Here is a 26,054-nt window from a genome sequence, read left to right as displayed (position 1 = left end):
ATATATATATAGATTGAATATTAATGTATTTATAGTGAGTGTCATAATTTGACAGGTATTACTTTATATCGACACCGTTTGCTGTCACTGGTGATACACCTACCGCTTTTAGTGCTGGTAGACGGTCTTTAGTCATTTTCAGAGCGTTTCAACGACAAACACTAACGATGATAAGATTATCTTGTTAAACAAAATCCACAATTTTCATCCCAACGCCATGAATAACACAAAATCATGAAAAATCAATACAATTTTAATATATACACCATCTAGAGCGTTTCCGTAATGGTACGCGCATGCGTTATTTTTTTGCTTCCGGTTCCGTAAAACTGAAAAAGAATCTAGTTTCGGTGTGTTACAATTTTCATTTAAATTTAACCAGTTCAGATTAAGACGCAGGTAAGATTACATTTATTCGGCGTTTAAGTTTAGTCACAGAATGTTCAGGGCTTGTGGTACACAAACAATTGTTTGCGATTCTTCCGTTCCCGCCAGGCGAATTTTAAACACCAATATCGGGAATAATTGCGCCATAGCATTGAAATATCCATTGACATCAAAGTAATTGATTACGTTTTATGAATATCGAGGTGCGTAAAATATTAAATGGTTGTATATATTTAATATTTGTGTTGGATTTTTATAAGCAATTATTTAATTAAGTAATACTTATTTGTCCTTTGTTCTCAGTATTGTACGTGTTTTCTTTTGTAGAATTTACATTGACAAAAATGAACACAGACATCCCGACATTCAAGGTATATTCATTACTGTTACATTTTTGGATTGTATGTTTAAATCTTTTGCTTCATGTGAAGGTTAGATTATTTCTAGATAAAACTGTCTGTGAATTGATAAGGTACATGTAATCATTATTTTGCTAAAATGTTTTATATAATTTTGAGCTACATGTACTTTTACTTCAAGTTTAACTTGAAAGTGGTGTTTATAAGCACAATTATTTTTTCATATAAATGGTTCCCTTAAGCTTAATTTAATGAACACTTATCAGGGTTCTCTATAAGAGCCGGCCGCCGGCATTAAAACAACAACAATGAAAAGGCGCATATTGGAATCGGTCAAAAAGCAGTAAAATATTTCAGGAGTTTTTTTTGCCCGATTTTATAGCCAAATTCGGCTATGTTCCTAATCCCAAAAAGTATACTTTTTTTCCCAAAATGTGGGAAAAAATTCCCAATTTCCAAAAAAACCACAATTTTTTAGAAAGAAGTGTCTAATGCGTATTTTATCTCAATTTTGAGAAAAATATGTAGTTTTTAGCTCGGCAGTTTCGAAGAATACCCGAGGTATTGTCATAGCCAGCAAATCGTCTGGCGCCTGCTGTTTTGGTCGTGCGAAAACTTTGACATTTGTCTCTAAAATCAAAGTGCTTCCACATACAACTTTGAAACTTCATATGTAGATGCACCTTGATGAGTTCTACACGCCACACACATTTTTGGGTCACTAGGTCAAAGGTCAAGGTCACTGTGACCTCTAAAAAAATAAAATACAAATTCTGACAATCTTTAATTTATTCAAAACTGCACCCGCAGCCGAGTGTTGGCACCCGTTATGCGGTGCTCTTGTTTCAATTGGGAATAGGCTGAATACCGGAGCCGATTTTTTTTATAGAAAAAGAATTACCAATCAGGAATGGATCCCCCTACAGGCCCCAAATTAAAAAAACAACACTAATTGGAGGTCAACAGTATTGGTGTACCCTAATGGATTGTTTTATTAGATTCAGTTACTGCTTTCTAACAAGCTTTTATACTTCCTTTCAAAACGTTGCTCACTCACAGCATCAGGGTTAATTAACATAGCATCTTTTGTTCATTCTTTTCAACAGCTTGTACTGGTTGGCGACGGTGGTGTTGGGAAAACTACATTCGTCAAGAGACATCTTACTGGCGAGTTTGAGAAAAGATATGTTGGTATGTTAAAAAAATTTAAAAGGGTGGCTCCTTTTCTACTTTCTTATTTATTATATTTTCTTATTTTGTTTATATATATATAATATGAGGTATATTTGAGGGAAATAAGTCAATGTGCCGTGGCTGCCCTCGGCGCCTTATGTAAACGGACGACTTAAATCCCAGTGATCGGGGGGTAAATGTCAAAGTCGTTTGAATCATAGTGAGTAATCAGACTATAAAAGCATGCCTTTACCTTTATATATATATATATATATATATATATATATATATATATATATATATATATATATATATATATATAAACATTGCTTTCTACAGGCCATTTAACCCTTTCCTTGACAGATACGCGTATCTACGCCTGTATCGATTCCATGTTATCTACGCATTTCGACTACCCTATCTATTACCTGATATATACGCGTTTTTACATGGCACGATTTAATTTGCTATTTAAATGCTTAAAATGACGTTTTAAGTGTAACAGAAATGCATATACACCTGCGTTCATCAATTTTCTAAACTGTCGAGTAAACATCCGGTAATGTTGCTATTTAAAGTTATGATGCAATTAGCGACCAATCAAGACGAGGGTTTACCATTTGACATGCGCAGGGCTTTCCTTAGACCTCAAATCTCAAGAGTCAAGGACTCTTGGGACCATATTTTCAAGAGTCAAAATCAAACTTCTGAGAGTCCTAATAATAACGCAGGAGAGTCAATGATTTTTTGCAATTTAAGCAAATTACTGAGATATAATATATAAAAAGCAACAAATTAAAAGATACATGTATGTTAACATTTATTTCTTACATTTTACTGTCACTACAACACTATGCATTTAAACACAATATGTCAATGATTAATAAATACAAAACATGTATTCTAATACAACATTAACTTCATGTATACAGCAGAGTAAAATGTCATACGTTCTTCTTTCACACGTTTGGGGGTGTTAGGAGCACTGTCATTTAGATCTAAAGTACGCTTTGTCGTTGGCGTCTTACACACACTTTCAGAGTTACTACCGATTCCGAATTCGAAAAGGTTTCTCTGCGACATTTTCCGAATGCACAAGCACAATAACACTTTGCACAATTACCCTTGTTCCAATAACTTTGTTTGACCGTTTCGCGTGGCTATTAAATTAAGAATGAAATACAAAATGTGGAAAAAAACCAATTCCGCTGGCTATCACAAAAAAGCAACAAAATACGGGTGGTACCTAAACACAATAGCCTATATAAATCGGTAAACTATAAAAGGAAATTATTTCTACTCGCCGATAAAGGTGCCTCCGTTTTTAATCCCATCAAAAATTCCGACGCCCTTTAATTATTTCATGTGCCATCTTCACTGAAGACGTGCGACAAACACGCCGTTTTCTATGCCTTCTCAAACGGTCAATTATTACGCCTACATGTATTTTGTAATCAATTAGCTCATGCAAAAATTGTCACTTGCCACAAGGTCAGTTATATCGGTTCTATAGTTATTTTTAGCAACTTTGATGCAAAGCGTGTAATTTGACGTTGTAGACAGTACATATGCCAGCATAACTTTCGCGCGTCTTTGGACTGAGCGATAATGAAGTTAAACAGTGATGGGTGCATTCAGCTTTGGAAATACATTCTGCCATATTCTGGAAATATCTCAAAATATGCTTTACGGTGTTCTGTGGATATGGATGTTATTATTTTATATTGAATATTATTAAAACTGACGCGGATGAGTCCATTCTGTTGGTGAGTTTATAGTTCTTCTTAAATGCTCTGAGCTTTTATGAGTACATACGTACAGCTCAGAGGGTCAATAGCTGGGAGTTGGATTATTGCAACTAGGTGGGTTTAATACACGTCTTTTCCGCAAACAGCTGATAACATATGATAAATAATGGAAAGTTAATACAGTACACTCCACGCGTTTTCCCCAAAAAACGCGCTCCCTCCGCGGGTTTTTTCTGCTAGCGAGTGTTCACGCGGCGTTGGAAGAGGGAGGTGAACTCGATAAAACGCTCGGCGTTACGCCGCGTTCGCTAATTCCCGCGGCGTGTATTACTTTAGGCTAGTCGGTAAATGCAGACACTTTCCGTTCTTATCAGTGATCGCCGCGCAACGCTGCGTTAGCAGTGTGCTACTGGGCATGCCAAAAAATAAAAACATTGTTATAATAAATTGTTTAAATACTGTAGTACATGTATAAAAAAGATAATTGTATAGAAAATTAATACGTATAAAAATTATGTTTTTTAATTCACAGGTACGTCTACGATATGAATTAGTCTAATATAATACATTTGACAAATTAATATTTAAATCATAACACATATGACACAAGAATAAATGTTCCGTAAAATTTCCAAATGAGAATAATAATTCGTAATCCGAAACACACTCCGATTTTTAACCAGGTTTTCCGAAGGAAAAAACTGGTTATTAGATTGGCGAATGCGGGCGGGCTGGCTGGCGGGCGGGCGGAACAAGCTTGTCCGGGCCATAACTATGTCGTTCATTGTCAGATTTTAAAATCATTTGGCACATTTGTTCACCATCATTGGACGGTGTGTCGCGCGAAATAATTACGTCGATATCTCCAAGGTCAAGGTCACACTTCAGGGCTTTTTTTCCTGACTTTGTGAAGCGGCCCTGGCCCCCTTACTTTGTGAAAAAATGAGTCGCGAACTTTTCAAAATTGTGAAAAAATGAGTTGCAATCTTTTCAAAATTGTGACAAATTGAGTCGCGAACTTTTCAAAATTGTGAAAAATTGAGTCGCGAACTTCTTAAAATTGTGAATAACCCAGTCGTGAAATTATTAAAATTGTGAAAAACGGCCCATTTTGTAAAAATTCACGGCCATGTTAGGTTTGTGAATTGTCCTTTTCAAAATTGTGAAATGTCCTTCCACGGCCACTCATAAAGAAGGAAAAAAAGCCCTGCACTTTGAGTTCAAAGGTAAAAAATGGCCATAAATGAGCTTGTCCTGGCCATAACTATGTCATTCATTGTGAGATTTTAAAATCATTTGGCACATTTGTTCACCATCATGGGACGGTGTGTCGCACGAAAGAATCATGTCAATATCTCCAATGTCAAGGTCGCCACGACTAAAAATAGATTTTTTTTTAAAACAAACTTACAAAGGGGGTTTATTTTGTTTGTTTATTTCAAAAGTTCAGTTTGAGTTTTCTCCCTTTATCAGATTTTTTTTTCACAATGAAAACCTGGTTTTGTGACAATTTTGTCCCTTGTTAATTGTTAACACGACGTTTACAAATGCTTCCAATATACAGTCATGTATATTTCCCGACAAAAGCGCGCGAAAATTATGCTGCAATGTACAAGGTCAAGGTACAATGTATACTCCTGCAAAGTGTGCTTGTATTGATTTTTTTATACAAACTTTGTAGCGCAGAGAACATTGAATTTTGTTGATTTCGGTTAAAAGTTTCTTTGGTATTTATTAACGAAATTATATCGCGAAAAAGTTGATATTTCCTCTAAAATAATTTCAAATCGAACACACAGAATCTTTATCGTTACGGTATTTTAGTAGAGTAATTATTTTAACACTAATTGTATAGTAAACTGATTAAAGAAGACATCTGGGCGGAACTGGATTTTAAGTGTTTGACGTTATGAAAACACGCAAAGCTTGTCTACTGACCTATTGTGTAGACTGCTGTCTGCGGTGTTTTGACAAAAGGGATTAACATGTGTGAATGTCACTCTGCCGATTTGGTCCATAATTACTGGTAAACATTGTTTAGAATGTCGACGCAACAAGAATACAACTGTGAATATTAAATGCAATTATCAACTCAATAGTTACCACCTTTTAGCAATCAATGGAATAACCTACAAACAAAGAGAAAATCAATGCATTAGCGAGCAGAGAATTGACTTTGTTCCGACAATTAAAACCATTCCTTATGCATTCGTTGAACGTGTTTACTTGAGTAAATTATGCCTGTAGACAGGAAGCGGCTTTTCTTTGATTACGTCAAACTGTCAATTCACACAGATTTGCGAGATTTTTAGGGTCCTTGGTCATTTGTATACATGTTCAGTATAGAAAATCACCTGCTAACATGAAAACTTTGGATTAAATTATCAAAATAAAAACAATGTTGCAAACTGTGTTTATATTAATTGGTAAGTATTAGTTAAAAGACGACGTTTTGTGTGTCGTAAATCAACGAGTTTTCTATACAACAACAACTACTTCTACAACCACGTCGGGATCTATCTATCTTGGTTGTTTTTTTTTATTGTAAATATTATACTACATGTACATGTATGTACTTGTAATAAATGTAATTTTATTTGAAAATCAGGAAGTCAAACAAAAATAAATTGATCGTTATCTCGTAAAACGCGGAGTTTCCCCCGCGTTGCCAACGCCGAGGGCCGCCGCGTTGGCTTATCAGTTTTGCCGATCGTTAACCGCCGCGTCCAAAATTATGCAAACGCCGCGTATAGCGGGATTTTCTTAATCTCCCTCCAGGTCGAAACCCGCGGAGTATGGAGGGAAATTGGGGAAAACGCGTGGAGTGTACTGTACACGCGTCATCGAACCAGCAGTGTTTTAATTGGTCAATACTAGATTTCTTAATTAACCAAACTCCGCCTACTGGGTGGACTTGTGCTTCGATGATTGGAAACGGGCGTTAACGATTAGCGTGTACTAATGAGATACTCCGCCCCGAGCCAATTATCGCTTAGTCTTAACAACTTTTGATCTCGTTGACGCAAGTCGGTATATTCCCCCGGGTCAAATGTGACGCATGACGTAATTTTCTCAAGAGTCAAAAAGGGGTATTCTGTAATTTTCAAGCGTCAAAACCCGGGAGCTCGGGTCAAAGGAAAGCCCTGCATGCGTAAATCACGTTCCGGGATGTGCGCGCTTCGGGCATTTCGTAATGTCCTAAAATAGCTGCTATTCTCGAACCATATTTAATTTGGACATTTTCCGAAAAATTATTAATAACTCGTTAAAAATTTCGCAAAAATGAACACGTTCCATAGGGATATAATATGATTTGGGTGTAAATCGATTTCATTCTTATTGTTGTTTGATTCCATTATATCGTAAATGTTTGTTTCCGAGATCATATACGAGAATTACATCGATATGTTAAATGGCATGTACACTCAAATGTTTTTACAAACGACACGTGCTTATCTAAAGTTTGTGTTTCGTAATACACAGGATATTGGATTATCGGTGCTTGATTGGGCAATAAAACAAAGACGCAGTAGGCGGTCTTCAATATGCCTTTGAACTGACCAGCATAATAATTAATAGCGCACGTGCTAATCTAACATTTCGGGATAAGAAACACGGGTTCTAGACACTTTGAATCAGGGTCTTCCCCAGGCCATTTAAGCGCCCCTTGCCGGGGCGCTTGAATTTTGAAATCAGAGTCCCCGGGGCGCTTGAAATTTTCCGATCAGTGTATTCTTCAGTAAAAGAAAGTGGAGATTGTCAAAAAAAATCAAGCTTTCCCTATCAGTGTATCAATATCCCCTGTTTTAAAAGAGCACTCGGTACCTACTTTCACAAGTACTGCCATAAACACCACATGGGGTAATGGATAATCCACTGATAAGAGAATAGCATGACGCGCGTATCGATTATTCTAGCCACATTACACGGTCATTTAAATGCTGACAAGGATGTATTTGGTATTCTAGCCACATTACACGGTCATTTAAATGCTGACAAGGATGTATTTGGTAACTTTCCAGTCGTCAAACTGTGAAGTTCATCGTTCAATCGGTTAAGCGAATCGGGGTCTTCCCCAGGCCATTTAAGCGCCCCTTGCTGGGGCGCTTGAATTTCGAAATCAGAGTCCCCGGGGCGCTTGAAATTTTCCGATCAGTGTATTCTTCAGTAAAAGAAAGTGGAGATTGTCAAAAAAAAAATCAAGGTTTCCCTATCAGTTGTATCAATATTCCCTGTTTTGAAAGAGCACTCGGTACCTACTTTAACATGTAATCGCCATAAACACCACATGGGGTAATGGATAATCCACTGATGAGAGAATAGCATGACGCGCGTATCGATTATTCTAGCCATATTACACGGTCAAGGATGTATCTCGTCAAACTGTGAAGTTCATCGTCGAATTGGTTACGCGAATGCTTATGAGGGCTGGGTTAATCGACCATTATTTATAATTGACGTCTGGCATGAAGTAAGAGTTCAGGTCGGACCTCAAAGACCTCGTGAAGAGGCCGGTAAGACCTGTAAATAAACTCTGATTTAAAAAACAAAACAAAAAAAAACAACATGAAGTAAGAGTTTATCGCAGCTTGCTTAGCAAGAAGTTGTACCATTTGAGTAAAATAAAATCGGTAATTAGTACAGTACAGAACATTAAAGACGGTTTCGGACAACATCATCACACCTTTTTACTGTAAACAAGTGTTACCTATGACTCATAATTAATACGAGAAATTAATTGCAAGTGGTAAACAATTAATTATTATAGCGAGTAAGTTGTGCAAATGACTCTTGGTTACAATTATGTGATAACAATTTATTTAATTCCAGTACATGTATATTTCAACATGTCCATTCATAGAACTGATTAACCTCGTTTTTCTGACATTTATTCGACACATAATGCGCTTTAACAAATTGTCGTTGAATTAATTACGCACACTTGTAAATGTTTCGTCCGATAATCGATAGTTAGAAGACTGATGATGGCAACCGGCCGTGATCCTCGTGGACAAGGTGAATTTCATGCATGATTCCGTCAAAACATTTATTCGACTCGTAAAGTGTTTAAACAAATTATCGTTGAATTTATAACGCAACGGTTAATATTTGTTGAAATCTCAAATGGGAATAATTAAATTTGTAATCCGAAACCCATTCCCGTAAGTCGATGTTATCACGTTTTTAATCCGAAACACACTTCCGAATGTAAATGTAACTGCAACGTTAAATATTTTTGCTTCAAATTAGCAGTGCATATTTAATTTGTGTCGAATCTTTTTCTCAATTAAAAAGAGCGCGAAAATTATGCAGCATGTACAACGTCGCATCTATTGCATACAAATGGCGTGTATTGAGCGTTTTAACAAGCACACAACAGGTCAGGGGATTGACGCATATTCAGAAGCAATATTTCATCAAATCTATAAATAGTCACTTAAAAAATGGCAAGGTTTGTGTTAAAGAAATAACTGAAAGCTTTTATCGTAAATATTCACCAGAAAGAGATTGATAAAAACGGAATAAACGGGATTATCGGGTAATAAATAGAAACTTGAAAAATAGTAAGTATACAGTAATAGAGTCGGGTTGAAACGGATGTATTGGGGAATCGTTCGAGTCGGGATTTTACTATCTGTGCGGAAAAGTTTTAAAACAATTAAATAATATTAAAAAAATATATTTTAAAATGACTGGGGGATTTTTTTGAAGAGTCATAGCGCACCAAATGACGTCTTTTGACGCTGTTTTTCTTTGAGTTATAACGCACCACAGAACGTGACTTGACACGTTAGTCGTTAAATTAAAAAAAAATCAACGTCGGGAGAGGACACCCCTCCCGATCCCACCCCCGATCGGCCCCGGGGCGCCTGAAAAAATTCCTGGGGAAGGCTCTGTTTGAATAAACATGTTTACCGGACGCAGCAGTAGTCTTCAGATGACGTTGGCGCGCGTGCCATGTTACCTCGGCGTTTTGTAATTTGGTACACGAATACACCGGTTTGTCGGCGACTTCTGGGTTATAAAGTTATGTCGGCGATCAGATTATAAACTGGAGTATTTGATAATGAAGTAGCCGCTTAAAATTGGAATTTTGCAAATAAATACACGAACTGAAGACTTATTGAAGATGCCGACATTGCCGAATTTCGATCGGTAATAAAATGCAAAATGCAAATTAATGATATGAATATTCATGGCACATTATGCAACATCCAATTAAATTGTTACCGGTATCTATAAATGTTTATAAATCATTTGGTGAATTAATGTAATAGAAATACCAAGTACTGTACGAATTTTATAAGAAATAATACAATTGATTTTGAAAATGCATGAAGTTGTTTGAGAAACTCTGTGTTTTTCTATAGTTATTTATAAGAATTTACATGAATTTTGAGGCTTGCAGAATGAATTGATAAAATAAAAAAATCTTCAAGAAAGAAGAATTGTAGCTTGGAAAGTAAGAAAAAAAAATAATATTCCAAAATATAATTATTTGTATTTGATTCAACACACCAACTTTGAAAAGTTTCTATATGAGCTGGAAAGAGATTTGTATTTAAACCCAGTAAAACACACAACGGTCAACTTTACATGACTATAACTGATGAATAAAATAATGTAGAAACATAAGTTTACACCACAGGAAAGAAAATTTTATTAGCTAAAACTTTCATATTGAGTGTTTTTCAATAATATTTCAATTTTTATGAGAAAATCAGGTTTAAAGGCAATGACGGTTGCGTTTCAAAAGAGGTAGATTTGCATTGAAACGCAGTAAAACACACAACTGTCAACTTTGCATGACTATAACTGACTAATAAATTAAGGTAGAAACATACAGTTTACACCACAGGAAAGGAAATTTGATTAGCTTAAACTTTCATATTGCGTGTTTTTCAATAATATTTCAATTTTTATGAGAATATCAGTCTCAAAAGCAATGAGGGTCATAAAACAGCGTTTTTCCAATAATGCCTGTAAAGATGGGGTACTGATATTGATAAGATGGCTATCAGCCACTGGTCAGCAGGCAGCTAGGTCTTGTGGTAACTGGAGAGGCTTATATTGGCTAAATGGCTGTCAAGGAAAGGGTTAACGGTCCTTTGAATTTCGAAATAAACTAAATATAGTATGAGGGCGTCTGAACTTTTGTGACAAGTGTATTTTTGCAGTTTCTGGAACAAGCCATTCTGAAGATCAAAGCGATAGTGACTTTGATGAAACTTTTGAAAGCTGCTTTACGATCCTGTGTTAATAACATGTATTCTTTTACCCAACTAAAGCCCGCCTAAACAGGGAGCGTCATTGTATTGCACAATCAATGTTGCCCAGTGTGTGTGCACACTTTATGAGAAACAGCACTCGTTGGCATGCAAAACCTGTAGTTAAATAATGCAGACGACTCTTAACGAACATGTAACTGCCACATAAATTTATGCCAGTTTATAAGCAGAATGATGATGGCAACTGGCTGTAATCTCTTGGACATGTTGACGCAACAATAAGTAACTTATTCTAGCTTCATAACAGTGACTTTGTTTATCATGTTGATTCTTTGTCTCAATAGAAAAAGTTGTGTTCATGAAATTCTTGAGCACTGTTATCATTTAATTAATAACCGTATATATTCACCAGAGTTTGCTTCAAGAAATAGAATATAAAGGATTATCGGGTAATGAAAAGAAACTGGAAAAGTAGTTAGTATGCTCTTATAGTCAGATTGATACGGATGTATTTGGGAATCGTTTTGAGTCGGCATTATACTATCTTTACGGAAAAGGTTTTAACCAATTGTGTAACAATTTAAAAATATGCAGGGCTCAGCCTAGGTTCAAACTTGAGGGAGAAGTGACTTCTCCCTGAGCTGAAATTAGGGAGAAGTGAGGCCACTAGAAGGAGAAGTGATTTTTGTTCGGCGTTTTATAAAATCTTCGCTTGCTTTATACCCCTCATTACACCAAGCCTTAGTATCATCATCAATGACAAACAAATACTATTTTCAAATTCAATAAATCCTAACATATTAAGTCACATAAATCAATTCATACAAATAAAACTTGTGACTTCCATGTGCATCATAAAAATAAACAGTACTTTAATAATGCAATGACAATTCAAACCCTATTAACATCATAATGTATCAAAACATGATAATTAGTCAGTGATTTTTTTCGCCCAATTGGGAACAGGTCCGGTACCAATGCCATTGGGAATTCTTCGCGTCATGAAATCACCAAATTGTGGTAAAAACGAGTCTTAACAAAACACAATCTTAATGCGTGGGACCAAAGACCTATAGATTACATATAGTATATCTATTACTGTTTATCCGAATTGTATACATATCCGAAATATGTACACCTGAGAATGCCTTACCTGTTTCATTTAATAATCCAAATTTTCCTTGTTGTTATCTGGTTTACCAAACCTTATTACACGTACATGTTTGCAGGGGTTTTTTTTTAGAGAAAGGGGAAGACGCTGGACGCTGGGTGAAAGGGGAAAAAAGAGTGCGAAAGAGACATATTAGGGGAAAAAATAAAAACTGTTCATTTCAATGTCTATAACTCATCAAAAGAGGCTTGTCTCCGTCTTTTTTGTTCTAAAACACATTTAACACGTATTAAAGTCAAAGTCCTTAATTAAGTTGCAGGTGTAGATCTAATTATGGGAAATGTTTTCAACTATATTTCTGTACCGGGGCCGGGGACGATGTCAATTTTGTGATTTCAATTTCATGATGAATGGGTTGACGATCTTGATCTGCTACAGTATTGGAAGGGAAAGGAGCGGCAGCTGCCGATTGTCTACTTTCACTTTCACAATGTTCGATGTTGATTATCTCAGAATCCTGATGGGTTATAACGGTTTTCGATGATTCTTTCTTAAAAAATGCCTCGATGCGTTCAGTATCTTCCGAGTCCGAATGTTTTATTTTGTTTGTGTAAGAACGCCAATTGTGAGACATTTTTTTCTGTTTTCAAGTTTATATCTTGGCTTGCACATAGCCCGGATGAAAATTCGACTGGTTTCTGGTAATTTATTGACGAAACACCCTTCTCGCGCAAGACCGGTATCCAGTTAAATAGTCACATGATTATTACGATTAGTTGCCCAGTTTACATAACGTTATTTAAGAGCTATATTTAGAATAACTGGGATTCCCAGATTTTTTGTGTTCGTCTGGAGAGAGAGAGAAAGATCGTTGTACATGGTGCAAATTGGATAATTGTCGAATGCCCAAAGGAAAAATAAACATTTCTTTGAGAGAAAATATTATATTTTGGTGAAAATGATATTTCTGGTGGGGAAACTGTATTTTGAGGGGAAAAATTCTGGTAGGGGAAGACGCCGAATATCAGCGTCACTTTCTTAGTAAAAAAAACCCCTGGTTTGTTAAATCCAGTAAATGCTTTCTCCATTATTGAATCACCATTAGTCTACTTGTAATTTGAATCGCCAGCTTTGAATTGAACGCGGGCATCTGCCATGTGCAATGTCGAAGGTCATGAGTCATGACGTAGCAATTTTATTCTGCTCGGATAATTTATATCTAATCGAGGAAATGTGTTTTCTCAATGTCTATTGTGTAGTTTTAGGACTTGTTAGTATAAAAATGAACTGTGATTCCAGTTTATGTAAGATGGGTGTTACTCGTAATTATCGGTGGATTAACAAACTGACAAAACTTGCTGGACTTTTACAGTAGTGTATCTACGTTATTAATAGACCTTTGATCAATTTTGTTTTTCTTTAATAATTTTTCCAACTTTCTTTAACCGTGCCGTCTGCCAAAAACATGTTATTATCGAATGGTCAATCAATTATCACGTAATCATTAGACAACTTACAGCACGCGCAAATAGGTTGCGGGATATAAAATAAAGTCGTTTACGTATGGATACGGTAGATGAAATTATGGAAATTAGCACTACAGTTTGCACGGGTGGGTTGTTAGTTTTCGTTTATATGGTTATGAATTAATGTCTGACAAAATAAATTGCACATCGACTGGATAATTAGTGTTTAAGAGTTTTGAAACACGAAACAAGTAAACAGTAGAACATACTAGAATAAATTGTATTCATATTTACTGTTGGGAATGTGTTGCGTGTGTAAACTTTTTTGAGCGTAAATACATGTCTATAACAACGTCATTTCATCGCTCAGGTAAACTATTGCATATGTATATACAATGCGCGCATTCTCATTGGTAACTATCGATGTTAATGTACCGCTTAACTCCGCCTGCAAGGCATGTACTTATTGGGCTTGCAGAACAGAGAACTATCCAAACTGTCGGCGAAATGACACTCGCTATGATCTTTTGATCTAAATCGTTATTGTTTGGAGTGAATGCCCATGGATGCTAGTTGCCTGGATTAGCTTTCACAGCAGTCGATCTTTTGCTGTGATAATAAACTGATAACATAACAAGCGTCATTGGTGACTTTATGACATATGAAAATAAAGAATTTTTAGATGAAAAAGTTGAAAGAAAAACATGTCGATGTTGTAAAAAAGAAAGGCGAAGTCAACTTCTCCTTCATGTAATTTAAGGGCGACATTATTATGTCCCGGGCGAAGATGTCGCCCTCACGGCCGAGCCCTGATATGTCTTTATCAATGACTTTATAGTTATTGTTTTTAAGAGTCATAGGGCAGCCAATGACCTAATTTACCTCTTAAAATGTATTTTAAAAAGTATGGAGGGGAAAGTTGTCCCCACCACTCGGCACCAGGGCGTCTGAAAAAATTCCTGTGGAAAGCACTGAAAGATAAGATTGTTTTTAAGAAACATGGTGTAAACCCACTGCTTGGAATTCATACATTTTTTATTTACCTAAAATCATTTTAATTGTTCAAATAAGTAACAAGGGACAAAATTGTCACAAAACCAGGTTTTCATTGTGAAAAAAAAGTCTGATAAAGGGAGAAAACTCAAACTGAACTTTTGAAATGAACAAACAAAATTAACCCCCTTTGTAAGTTTGTTTTAAAAAAAAATCTATTTTTAGTCGTGGCGACCTTGACATTGGAGATATTGACGTGATTCTTTCGTGCGACACACCGTCCCATGATGGTGAACAAATGTGCCAAATGATTTTAAAATCTCACAATGAATGACATAGTTATGGCCAGGACAAGCTCATTTATGGCCATTTTTGACCTTTGAACTCAAAGTGTGACCTTGACCTTGGAGATATCGACGTAATTATTTCGCGCGACACACCGTCCAATGATGGTGAACAAATGTGCCAAATGATTTTAAAATCTGACAATGAACGACGTAGTTATGGCCCGGACAAGCTTGTTCCGCCCGCCAGCCAGCCAGCCCGCATTCGCCAATCTAATAACCAGTTTTTTCCTTCGGAAAACCTGGTTAAAAAGCCTTCATTTTATACATCAAATTATCTTATATTTGGCTGTGGGCTTGTAGAATGTTTCAATTTTGTTAACATGACTTAATAATTGTTCACATTAATTTTCATAGTTATAACAGTACTATGTATTGTGCTCACTTTTCACTACAGCTACACTTGGTGTTGAAGTCCATCCATTGAAGTTCCACACAAACAGAGGAGAGATTTGCTTTAACGTTTGGGACACTGCTGGTCAAGAAAAATTTGGTGGTCTTAGAGATGGTTATTACATTCAAGGTGAGAGTAAAGATACTTCTCCTTTAATACTTTGCTGTGGCCACTGAGAATTTATGTGAAAAGGCACGTGTGAAAGACCTGAATAAACACTAGAATTGCAGAATATGTTGTTGAGGACTATTCACAGAAAGAGTGTATGCTGTGCACACTCTGTTTAAGAACAAATTAATATGTGGGACAGGGCTTATCATCTGGAAATAGGGAAGAGGCCCTAGCCTTGCAAATTGGAAAATTTAAGCACGATAAATGGCCAATTTGGGTAAAACTTTTAAAGCATTTCATCACAGGTTAATCATTAAATCAATTTTAAACAGTCACAATAATGGTTTAAACATGATTTTCTATGCCCCCGGATCGAAAGATCGGTGGCATATAGTTTTTGGCCTGTGTGTCTGTCATTCATGTATTCATTCAGTGTGTGTGTCCCAAAACTTTAACCTTGGTTAAAGTTTTGCAATAACTTTTGCATTATTGAACATAGCAACTTGATATTTGGCATGCATGTGTATCTCATGGAGCTGCACATTTTGAGTTGTGAAAGGTCAAGGTCATTCTTCAAGGTCAAAGGTCAAATATATGGCTTCAAAGCGGCGCAATAGGGAGCATTGTGTTTCTGACAAACACCTCTCATGTTTTTATATATTAATGACCTGAAAATGACCGAGAGCTTTCATTTCTTAACTGATTTTCGGTAATATTCACCATTATGTGACATTTTCAAACTGAAAATTCAGCGATGACACCGGTGACCACCCTTGCGCTCGTGCCAAATACGACAATAAAACCAGTACTTTGCAATATTCTGTACAAGACTGGCACACTTATACAAAATTCCATTTAGCGGTAGTGGGGAAATACCTGAACTGAACTAAAGTGGTAGAGTAAAAATAATTACAAAAATTACGCAAAATAAACCCTCATCTTTGTTAAGTTTGTTTATCTCTTGTGGAAGCTTTCGACGATGTTACAATCGTCTAAAATACCAGTAAAACTATACCGAATAGTAACTTGGCTACAAAACACTTTCAGCTGTGTTTATTTTTAGCTCCACTGGCCAGAGGCCAGCAGGGCTTATGTCATGGTCCTGTGTCCGTCATGCGTGCGTTCGTGCGTTTACTTTTCCTTAAAACATCTTCTACTCCCAAACTACTGGTCCAATTCTAATGAAATTTCACAGGAATGTTCCTGGGATGAACCTCTTTCAAATTTATTCAAATTATGCCCCTGGGGTCAAATTTGACCTTTCCCCGGGGGTCACAAAATTGAACATATGCTTATATAAGGCCTATTTTGTGAAAACTTTCAAAATCTCCCGTCCATAACCATTGGGCCTAGGGCTATCAAATTTGGTATGTAGAGACATTTAATAGTCCTCTACCAAATTTCTTCAAATTATGCCCCTGGGGTCAAATTTGACCCTGCCCCGGGGGTCAAATTTGACCCTGCCCCGGGGGTCACAAAATTGAACATATGCTTATATAAGGCCTTTTTTTGTGAAAACTTTCAAAATCTTCTCGTCCATAACCATTAGGCCTAGGGCTATCAAATTTAGTATGTAGAGACATCTTATAGTCCTCTACCAAATTTCTTCAAATTATGCCCCTGGGGTCAAATTTGACCCTGCCCCGGGGTCACAAAATTGATCATATGCTTATAAAGGGTCTATTTTGTGAAACTTTTCAAATCTTTCTGTCCATAACCATTGGGCCTAGGGCTACCAAATTTGGTATGTAGTGACATCTTATAGTCCTCTACCAAGTTTTTTCAAATTATGCCCCTGGGGTCAAGTTTGACCCTGCCCCGAGGGTCAGAAAATTGAACATATGCTTATATAAGGCCTATTTTGTGAAATTTTGTCCATAACTGTATGGCATAGGGCTACCAAATTTGGTATGTAGTGACATGTAATAGTTCTCTTCTTAGTTTGTTCAAATTATGCCCATGGGGTCAAATTTGAAACTGCCCCGGGGGTCACAAAATTGAATATATGCTTATAAAGGTCTTATTTTTTGAAAACTTTCAAAATCTTCTTGTCAATAAACATTGGGGGTAGGGCTACCAAATTTGGTATGTAGTGACATGTTATAGTCCTCTACCAAGTTTGTTCAAATTATGCCCCTGGGGTCAAGTTTGACCCTGCCCCGAGGGTCACAAAATTGAACATATGCTTATATAAGGCCTATTGTGGGAAAACTTTCAAAAATCTTCTTGTCCATAACCGTATGGCACAGGGCTATCAAATTTGGTATGTAGTGACCTGTAATAGTTCTCCTCTTTGTTTGTTCAAATTATGCCCCTGGGGTCAAATTTGAAACTGCCCCGGGGGGTCACAAAATTGATTATATGCTTATAAAGGGCTTATTTTGTGAAAACTTTAAAAACTTCTTTTCCGTAACCGTTGGGTCTAGGGCTACCAAATTTGGTATGTAGTGACATCTTATAGTTCTCACCAAGTTTGTTCAAATTATGCCCCTGGGGTCAAATTTGACCCTGCCCCAGGGGATCAAAAAAATGAAACATATGCTTATATAAGGCCTATTTTGTGAAATCTTCAAAAATCTTTCTGTCCATAACCATCCAGCCTAGGGCTATCAAAATTGATATGAAGTGACATCTAATAGTCCTCTACCAAATTTGTTCAAATTATTTCCCTGGGGTCAAATTTAAACCTGCCATGGGTGGTCAGAAAATTGAAAATATGCTTATATATTGCCTATTTTGTGAAAACTTTAAAAATTCTCTTGTCCTTAACCATAAGGCATAGGGCTACCATATTTGGTATGTAGTGACATCTAACAGTTCTCTACCAAGTTTGTTCAAATTATGCCCCTGGGGTCAAATTTGACCCTGCCCGGGGGGTCACAAAACTGAACATACCCTTATATGGGGCCTGTTTTGTGAAAACTTTAAAAACCTTCTTGTCCATAACCATTGGGCCTAGGGCTACCAAATTTGGTATGTAGTGACATCTAATAAATCTCTACCAAATTTGTTCAAATAATGCCTCTAGGGTCTAGGTTTGACCCTGCCATGGGGGGTCACATAATTTAATAAAGCGCCTATTTTGTGAAATCTTTAAAAATCTTGTTGAAAACCATTCAGACTAAGGCTACCAAATTTGGTATGCAGTAACATCTTATAGTCCTCTACCAAGTTTGTTCAAATTATGCCCTTTGGGTCAAATTTGACACTGACCCGCGGGTCACAAAATTGAACATAATATACCCTTATATCTTGCTTATTTTGTGAACTTTTAAAATATTCTTGTCCTTAACTCTAGGACCTAGGGCTACCATATTTTGTATGTACATGTAGTGAGATATAGTAGTCCTCTACAAAGTTTGCTCAAATTATGCCCCTGGGGTTAAATTTGACCAAGCCCAGGGGGTCACAAAAGTGTACATGTGCTTAAATAGGGCCTATATTTAAGTATTTGCACATGCAGAGAATATTTGTTTCAGCCTTTTTTCAGCAGTGGAGCGATACAGGGCCATCATGGCCCTCTTGTTATTTTTGGGGGGGAATTTTTTCAGCCCGAATTGGGAAACAATATGGTTTTTCAGAATTGGGAAGTAGCCGAATATCGGCTTGTAACATGGATATGTTATTTTCAATAGCATAAACTCTGTGTAGATTAATTCTTGTCCTGTCCTTTTCATTATGCCTTACAGTGATTGCTGATTTCCTGAAGCACAGCATTAGTTTAAAAATTAGGATCAAGTGCTAATACTATTTAATGATTAGTTTTTAACAGTTTTGGTCAGCATTTTTTTTTCTTCTGTATAAAGAACCTGTAAAAGAAATTTGACCTATTGGCACCCAAAGAAATGCATTGAGACAAGTACATTTAAGTACAGTACCGGTACCTCTGAAGGTTCAGAGCTATTCATGCATTTTTTTCCAAAATGGCTTGGTACTGGCACTTTTCCCATTAATGCAAATCATAAATTGCTGTTGATTGATTTATAAACATACTTTCTAATGCATTATCTTACTACTCAACTATGATTGTCTTTTTTGCATTCAAGCCTGTGTCTTGGAAAAATAGGATTTATGCTTGTGCACTAATTAATATCCTTCTATATTAGCCTGTGTAGACTGCACTGGTTTTTCTTTGAGGATACTTTATTTTCATACATTTTAGCCTGTTTTTCTTATGAGTTCGGCTGATTTGTAAATATTTCACATTTCGTTCTAAGGACAATGTGCTGTGATCATGTTTGACGTCACATCTCGAGTCACCTACAAGAATGTTCCAAACTGGCATAGAGATCTGGTGCGTGTCTGTGAAAATATCCCAATAGTCCTCTGTGGCAACAAGGTAGACATCAAGGACAGAAAGGTCAAAGCAAAGGCCATTGTTTTCCACAGAAAAAAGAACCTCCAGGTAAGAGCTAATTGTAATTGGTTAATTATGTCCCCCACTATAGTAGTGGGGGACATATTGTTTTTGCCCTGTCTGTTGGTTGGTTTGCGCCAACTTTAACATGTGCAATAACTTTTGCAATATTGAAGATAGCAACTTGATATTTGGCATGCATTTGTATCTCATGAAGCTGCACATTTTGAGTAGTGAAAGGTCAAGGTCATCCTTCAAGGTCAAAGGTCAAATATATGGGTCAAAATCGCTCATTTAATGTTCACTTTTGCAGTATTTCAATATTCAAGATAGCAACTTGATATTTGGTATGCATGTGTTTCTCATGGAGCTGCACATTTTGAGTGGTGAAAGGTCAACAGGGATTTCAATAGATTTTAAAAACCAGGAGTCAATGACCCCTGGACTGAAATTTTGAGGAGTCAAATTGAAAAATGGTGGGGTCAATTTTGAAGCGCGTTAATTGTGTTTTTGTCTGTATTATTCAATTTTTTAGATAAAAATATGCTCTAAGAGTAACACAATATCTTAAAAAGTTATACTGCTTTATTAAATAACAATACCATGATAAATAACACAACATATTTTAATGAATTGGTACATTAAATATACTTCCTTATAGTTATAACACATTTAAGTCTTTTAACACATTTAAATAATTTAAGATATGTACCGGGAGCACCTTTTCATCACATATTTATCGTCATTATATTATCATCATCCCTATGATAGCTTCTCTAACAGAACACAATCTAAATGCATGGAACATCTAGTATATCTATTACTGTTTATCCGAATACTATACATGTCCGAAATATGTACACTTTGGAATGCCTTACCAGTAGTAGTTTTACTTTAATTATCCAAATTTTTCTTGTTGTTATCGGGTTTAACAAACCTTATCAAATGTTTGTTAAATCCAGTTAATGCTTTCTCCATTATTGAATCGCCATTACTTGCAATTTGAATCGCCAGCTTTGAATTGAACACGGGTTGAATGTTAAGTCCGCCATTTACAATGTCGAAGGTCATGACGCAGCAATTTAATTCTACTCGGATAATTTATATCTTATCGAGAAAATGTGTTTTCTCAATATTTATGTGTAGTATTATTACTTGTTAGTATAAAAAATGAAGTGTGATTCCAGTTTATATAAGATGGGTGTTACTCGTAATTATCGGTGGATTAACAACTGACAAAACTCGCTGGACTTAGATCTACTATTGGATCTACGTAATTAATAGACCTTTGATCAATATGGTTTTTACTTTAATTAATTTTGCCGACTTTCTTTAACCGTGCCGTCTAAAAAGTCTGCAAAAAAACCTGCAATTATCGGATGGTCAATCAATTATCACGTTATCACTGCTGCTAATTACCCAGTTAGTGGGCACGCACTATTTGGACGGTGACATGTGTATTGGGAGAGATGAGATAAGATAAACAACGCCCAGGGTATTCCCTCGATTATAGACCGAGTTTCAAATACTGAAACATTGATTTCAATTAGGAGCACAGCGGGATTTATTACCATGGAACTCGAGATGTTAACTGACTGACGCACGGGTCAAATTTTCGACGCGTCAAAATGACGCACAGCAGAAAAAAAGGGTTGGGTCAAAAATGAGTCATTTTTAATTTTCTCGCATCAAAACGCAGGATTCTGCGTCTATTGAAATCCCTGGTCAAGGTCATCCTTCAAGGTCAGAGGTCAAATATATGTGGCCAAAATCGCTCATTTTATGAGTTCTTTTGCAATATTGAAGATAGCAACTTGATATTTGAAATGCTTGTGTATCTCATGGAGCTGCACATTTTGAGTGGTGAAAGGTAAGGTCAAGGTCATTCTTCAAGGTCAGAGGTCAAATATATGTGGCCCAAATAGCTTATTTTATGAATACTTTTGCAATATTGAAGATAGCAACTTGATATTTGGCATGCATCTGTATCTCATGGAGCTGCACATTTTGAGTGGTGAAAGGTCAAGGTCATCCTTCAAGGTCAAATATATGGGTCAAAATTGCTCATGTAATGTCACTTCTGCAATATTGAAGCTAGCAATTTTAGATTTGAAATGCATGTGGATCTCATGGAGCTGCACATTTTGAGTGGTGAAGGGTCAAGGTCATCCTACAAGGTCAAACGTCATATAGGGGGACATTGTGTTTCACAAACACATCTTGTTAAAAAAAGGAATCTAAAGGAGAAACTGTTGAATGTAAATTATTTAATGCTGATACAAGGAAATATAATAAAAAATGTAATTGTGTGTGAAAACTGCAGGCTTCACAAATTATATCCACTATTACCGCATTTTCATAATATCTCTGTAACTTTTAATTTGGGAACAGTCCTTTGAATGTGTAAATGTATTTAATTATTGTTGACCAAACTTGTAATGACAACAATGTGCTTCCTTGCAGTACTACGACATCAGTGCCAAGAGCAATTACAACTTTGAGAAGCCCTTCCTGTGGTTGGCCAGGAAACTTGTCGGTGACCCCAACCTGGAATTTGTGGCCATGCCTGCCCTTGCTCCACCAGATCTTCCCATGGACCCAGAACTTGCAAAACAGAGCGAACTTGAACTTCAGGTAGTACTATTATTAAAAATGGGCAATTGATAGCATTCATAGAAGCGCGCATAAGTTATGTTTTTGTTTCTGCAAGGAAATTAAGTGACCTCCCCCTTTTAATACCTCGGGATCAAATGATCGGGGGTATATTGTTTTTGGCCTGTCTGTCTGTCATTGTATGTGTGTGTCTGTCCCAAAACTTTAACCTTAGTCATAACTTTTGCAATATTGATGATAGCAACTTGATATTTGGCCTGCATGTGTATCTAATGGAGCTGCACATTTTGAGGGGTGAATGGTCAAGGTCATCCTTCAAGGTCCAAGGTCAAATATATGGCTTTAAAGTGGCGCAGTAGGGGGCATTGTGTTTCACAAACATAGCTCTTGTTTTAAATACAGAGTCTGATAATTTTGTTTATCATTTGTTGTAAAGAAATATGCTGATTGTTTTTGATGGAAAGATTGTGTAATCACCAGTTAGTAGTGGTGCTAGTCATTTATAAATGAGCTGTCTGGTCAAGCTAGGCATAATGCATGTCCTTTAAGCAGTCCACACAGGCCAATCTGCAATGATACTCTATGCACATGCTGTAAGCAGTCCACACAGGCCAATCTGCAATGATACTCTATGCACATGCTGTAAGCAGTCCACACAGGCCAATCTGCAATGATACTCTATGCACATGCTGTAAGCAGTCCACACAGGCCAATCTGCAGTGATACTCTATGCACATGCTGTAAGCAGTCCACACAGGCCAGTCTGCAGTGATACTCTATGCACATGCTGTAAGCAGTCCACACCGGCCAATCTGCAATGATACTCTATGCACATGCTGTAAGCAGTCCACACAGGCCAATCTGCAGTGATACTCTATGCACATACTGTAAGCAGTCCACACAGGCCAATCTGCAATGATACTCTATGCACATGCTGTAAGCAGTCAACACAAGCCAATCTGCAGTGATACTCTATGCACATGCTGTAAGCAGTCCACACAGGCCAATCTGCAATGATACTCTATGCACATGCTGTAAGCAGTCCACACAGGCCAATCTGCAATGATACTCTATGCACATGCTGTAATTAGTCCACACAGGCCAATCTGCAATGATACTCTATGCACATGCTGTAAGCAGTCCACACAGGCCAATCTGCAATGATACTCTATGCACATGCTGTAAGCAGTCCACACAGGCCAATCTGCAATGATACTCTATGCACATGCTGTAAGCAGTCCACACAGGCCAATCTGCAGTGATACTCTATGCACATACTGTAAGCAGTCCACACAGGCCAATATGCAATGATACTCTATGCACATGCTGTAAGCAGTCCACACAGGCCAATCTGCAGTGATACTCTATGCACATGCTGTAAGCAGTCCACACAGGCCAATCTGCAATGATACTCTATGCACATGCTGTAAGCAGTCCACACAGGCCAATCTGCAATGAAACTCTATGCACATGCTGTAATTAGTCCACACAGGCCAATCTGCAGTGATACTCTATGCACATGCTGTAAGCGGTCCACACAGGCCAATCTGCAATGATACTCTATACACATGCTGTAAGCAGTCCACATAGGCCAATCTGCAATGATACTCTATGCACATGCTGTAAGCAGTCCACACAGGCCAATCTGCAATGATACTCTATGCACATGCTGTAAGCAGTCCACACAGGCCAATCTGCAATTTTACTCTATGCACATGCTGTAAGCAGTCCACACAGGCCATCTGCAATGATACTCTATGCACATGCTGTAAGCAGTCCACACAGGCCAATCTGCAATGATACTCTATGCACATGCTGTAAGCAGTCCACACAGGCCAATCTGCAATGATACTCTATGCACATGCTGTAAGCAGTCCACACAGGCCAATCTGCAATGATACTCTATGCACATGCTGTAAGCAGTGCACACAGGCCAATCTGCAGTGATACTCTATGCTCATGCTGTAAGCAGTCCACACAGGCTAATCTGCAATGATACTCTATGCACATGCTGTAAGCAGTCCACACATGCTGTAAGCTCGGAAACTGGCTGAAATTTTGTGACCTACTTTTAGCATTTTACCATCTTATTACTTAACTAATGATCCAAACAGATAGAAAATATTTCTCATTTGTGCTGCAAAACTTTTTTTAAACACTGATTTAAATTTATTACTTATTAAATACATGGTGATGGAACTGTTTAACTGGTTTAGCTAACTGTCTGAAAAATACAGTTAATTTTGTAATTAATTTCTCAAATCGGGCATTTAAGTGAGAGTTCTGTAATTTAAGTGTATTTTTAACATTTGTGTATTGATGACTGCATATCTTAGTGATAGGTGTATAAGTTTTGCAAACAGCTCATATGATTTTTATGCCCCCCTTCGAAGAAGAGGGGGTATAATGTTTTGCACATGTCGGTCTGTCCGTCGGTCCGTTTACCAAATGGTTTCCGGATGATAACTCGAGCTTGCTTCGGCCTACGATCATGAAACTTCATAGGTACATTGATCATGACTGGCAGCTGACCCATATTGATTTTCAGGTCACTAGGTCAAAGGTCATGGTCACAGTGACTCGAAACAGTAATATGGTTTCCGGATGATAACTCAAGAACGCTTAGGCCTAGGATCATGAAACTTCATAGGTACATTGATCATGACTGGCAGATGACCCCTATTGATATTTAGGTCACTAGGTGAAAGTGACCTGAAGCAGTAAAATTGTTTCTAACCTATTCACACAATGGCTGCCACTAGAACGGACAGCCCAGTTTGGGGGGCATGCGTGTTTTACTAACAGCCCTTGTTAATTGATAACTTACATATTATTTGATTGTTTTCAGGCTGCTGCAAATGTTGCCTTACCAGACGATGATGATGAATTATAATGGAAGAAAAGACATAGTGAATGGACCTGTATTTATAACTTTCAGACGTTTTCAAATTGTGAAGTGTTTTCTCTATGGTGGCTAATCATTCTTATGGACTTAATTTGGAATTTGTAAAGCCATGTCAAAAACAACAACAGAAACTAATGAATGATGGTTATCATTTTTGAAGTCATTTAGGTTTCAACAGAGATATTCCTACCACCAAAATGGTGCACTACAGTTTTGTCCATGGTGGGGAAAGAAACTGAAAACAGCTGATAATGGTTTGTCTGTGAAAAACACAGGTTAATAAAAACAATGTGTAGGAAAATGTCTGTTGTAATATCATCTCTTTGATGCTCTGTAACACTCATATTTAGTGCATTATTGTGTAAAATAAATGTGAGGAAGCTTTCCAACTTTCTCATGTGGAGGGACAACTTGATTAAAATCTAACGTGTGAACCAACACAATTAAAATGTTTCAGTTGCAAGAAAAAAGTTTTTACTTGTTGTAAGATAATATTTTTCATCAAAACCAAAAGTTTATATTTAAAATTTTACTTCACTGTTAATATTGCAAAGAGAATTAAATTTGCATTGACAACATCATGTTTAAATTTATTGTCTTCTCAATGAAGATCATATTGCTTGAATAAATGATAGCAACATTTGGTTTAACCCAATAACAATACATATATATGTAGCATATTGACCATTTGTGTAAATAGTTTGAAATGCTTGGATTTTATTTTGTATGCCAATCATTGTTTGATATAACGGTAAAAACATCGGTGCACTTCAAAATTTCTGTGTCATACTTGTGAAACTTGTATCTGTTTTAAACTGCATGTGTAACCTGTACTGTTTTCAAAAAATAAAGATTAGCAAATGA

At 36.8% G+C, this 26,054-nt stretch overlaps 2 protein-coding genes across 6 annotated transcripts in view; one reads left to right on the top strand and one right to left on the bottom strand.

Moving 5' to 3' along the window:
- The window catches only part of LOC127854976 (syntaxin-like), a 95,165-nt gene extending 94,868 nt beyond the window's left edge, over positions 1-297 (bottom strand). For all 3 annotated transcript variants that reach the window (XM_052390188.1, XM_052390186.1, XM_052390196.1), the window contains exon 1: positions 104-297. In XM_052390188.1, coding sequence (XP_052246148.1) covers positions 104-136 — 33 coding nt within the window. In that variant the 5' untranslated portion in view covers positions 137-297. The remainder of the gene's footprint in view (positions 1-103) is intronic.
- Positions 277-26,054, top strand: LOC127855001 (GTP-binding nuclear protein Ran). Of its 3 annotated transcripts, none has more exons than XM_052390254.1 (7): positions 277-399; positions 715-758; positions 1,853-1,937; positions 15,208-15,333; positions 19,533-19,720; positions 22,136-22,306; positions 25,134-26,054. In XM_052390254.1, exons 2-7 carry the CDS (start codon positions 732-734, stop codon positions 25,176-25,178), a joined length of 642 nt encoding a protein of 213 aa, XP_052246214.1. In that variant the 5' UTR covers positions 277-399; positions 715-731; the 3' UTR covers positions 25,179-26,054. The 3 variants fall into 3 exon arrangements, with proteins under 3 accessions (XP_052246214.1, XP_052246225.1, XP_052246236.1); XM_052390265.1 differs by lacking the exon at positions 277-399 and adding an exon at positions 481-590; XM_052390276.1 differs by lacking the exon at positions 277-399 and adding an exon at positions 541-561.

The sequence above is a fragment of the Dreissena polymorpha genome, chromosome 1, assembly GCF_020536995.1.
Source record: "Dreissena polymorpha isolate Duluth1 chromosome 1, UMN_Dpol_1.0, whole genome shotgun sequence".
In the NCBI taxonomy this organism is placed as follows: Eukaryota; Metazoa; Mollusca; class Bivalvia; order Myida; family Dreissenidae; genus Dreissena; species Dreissena polymorpha.
This window is presented reverse-complemented; position numbering and strand designations above follow the sequence as displayed.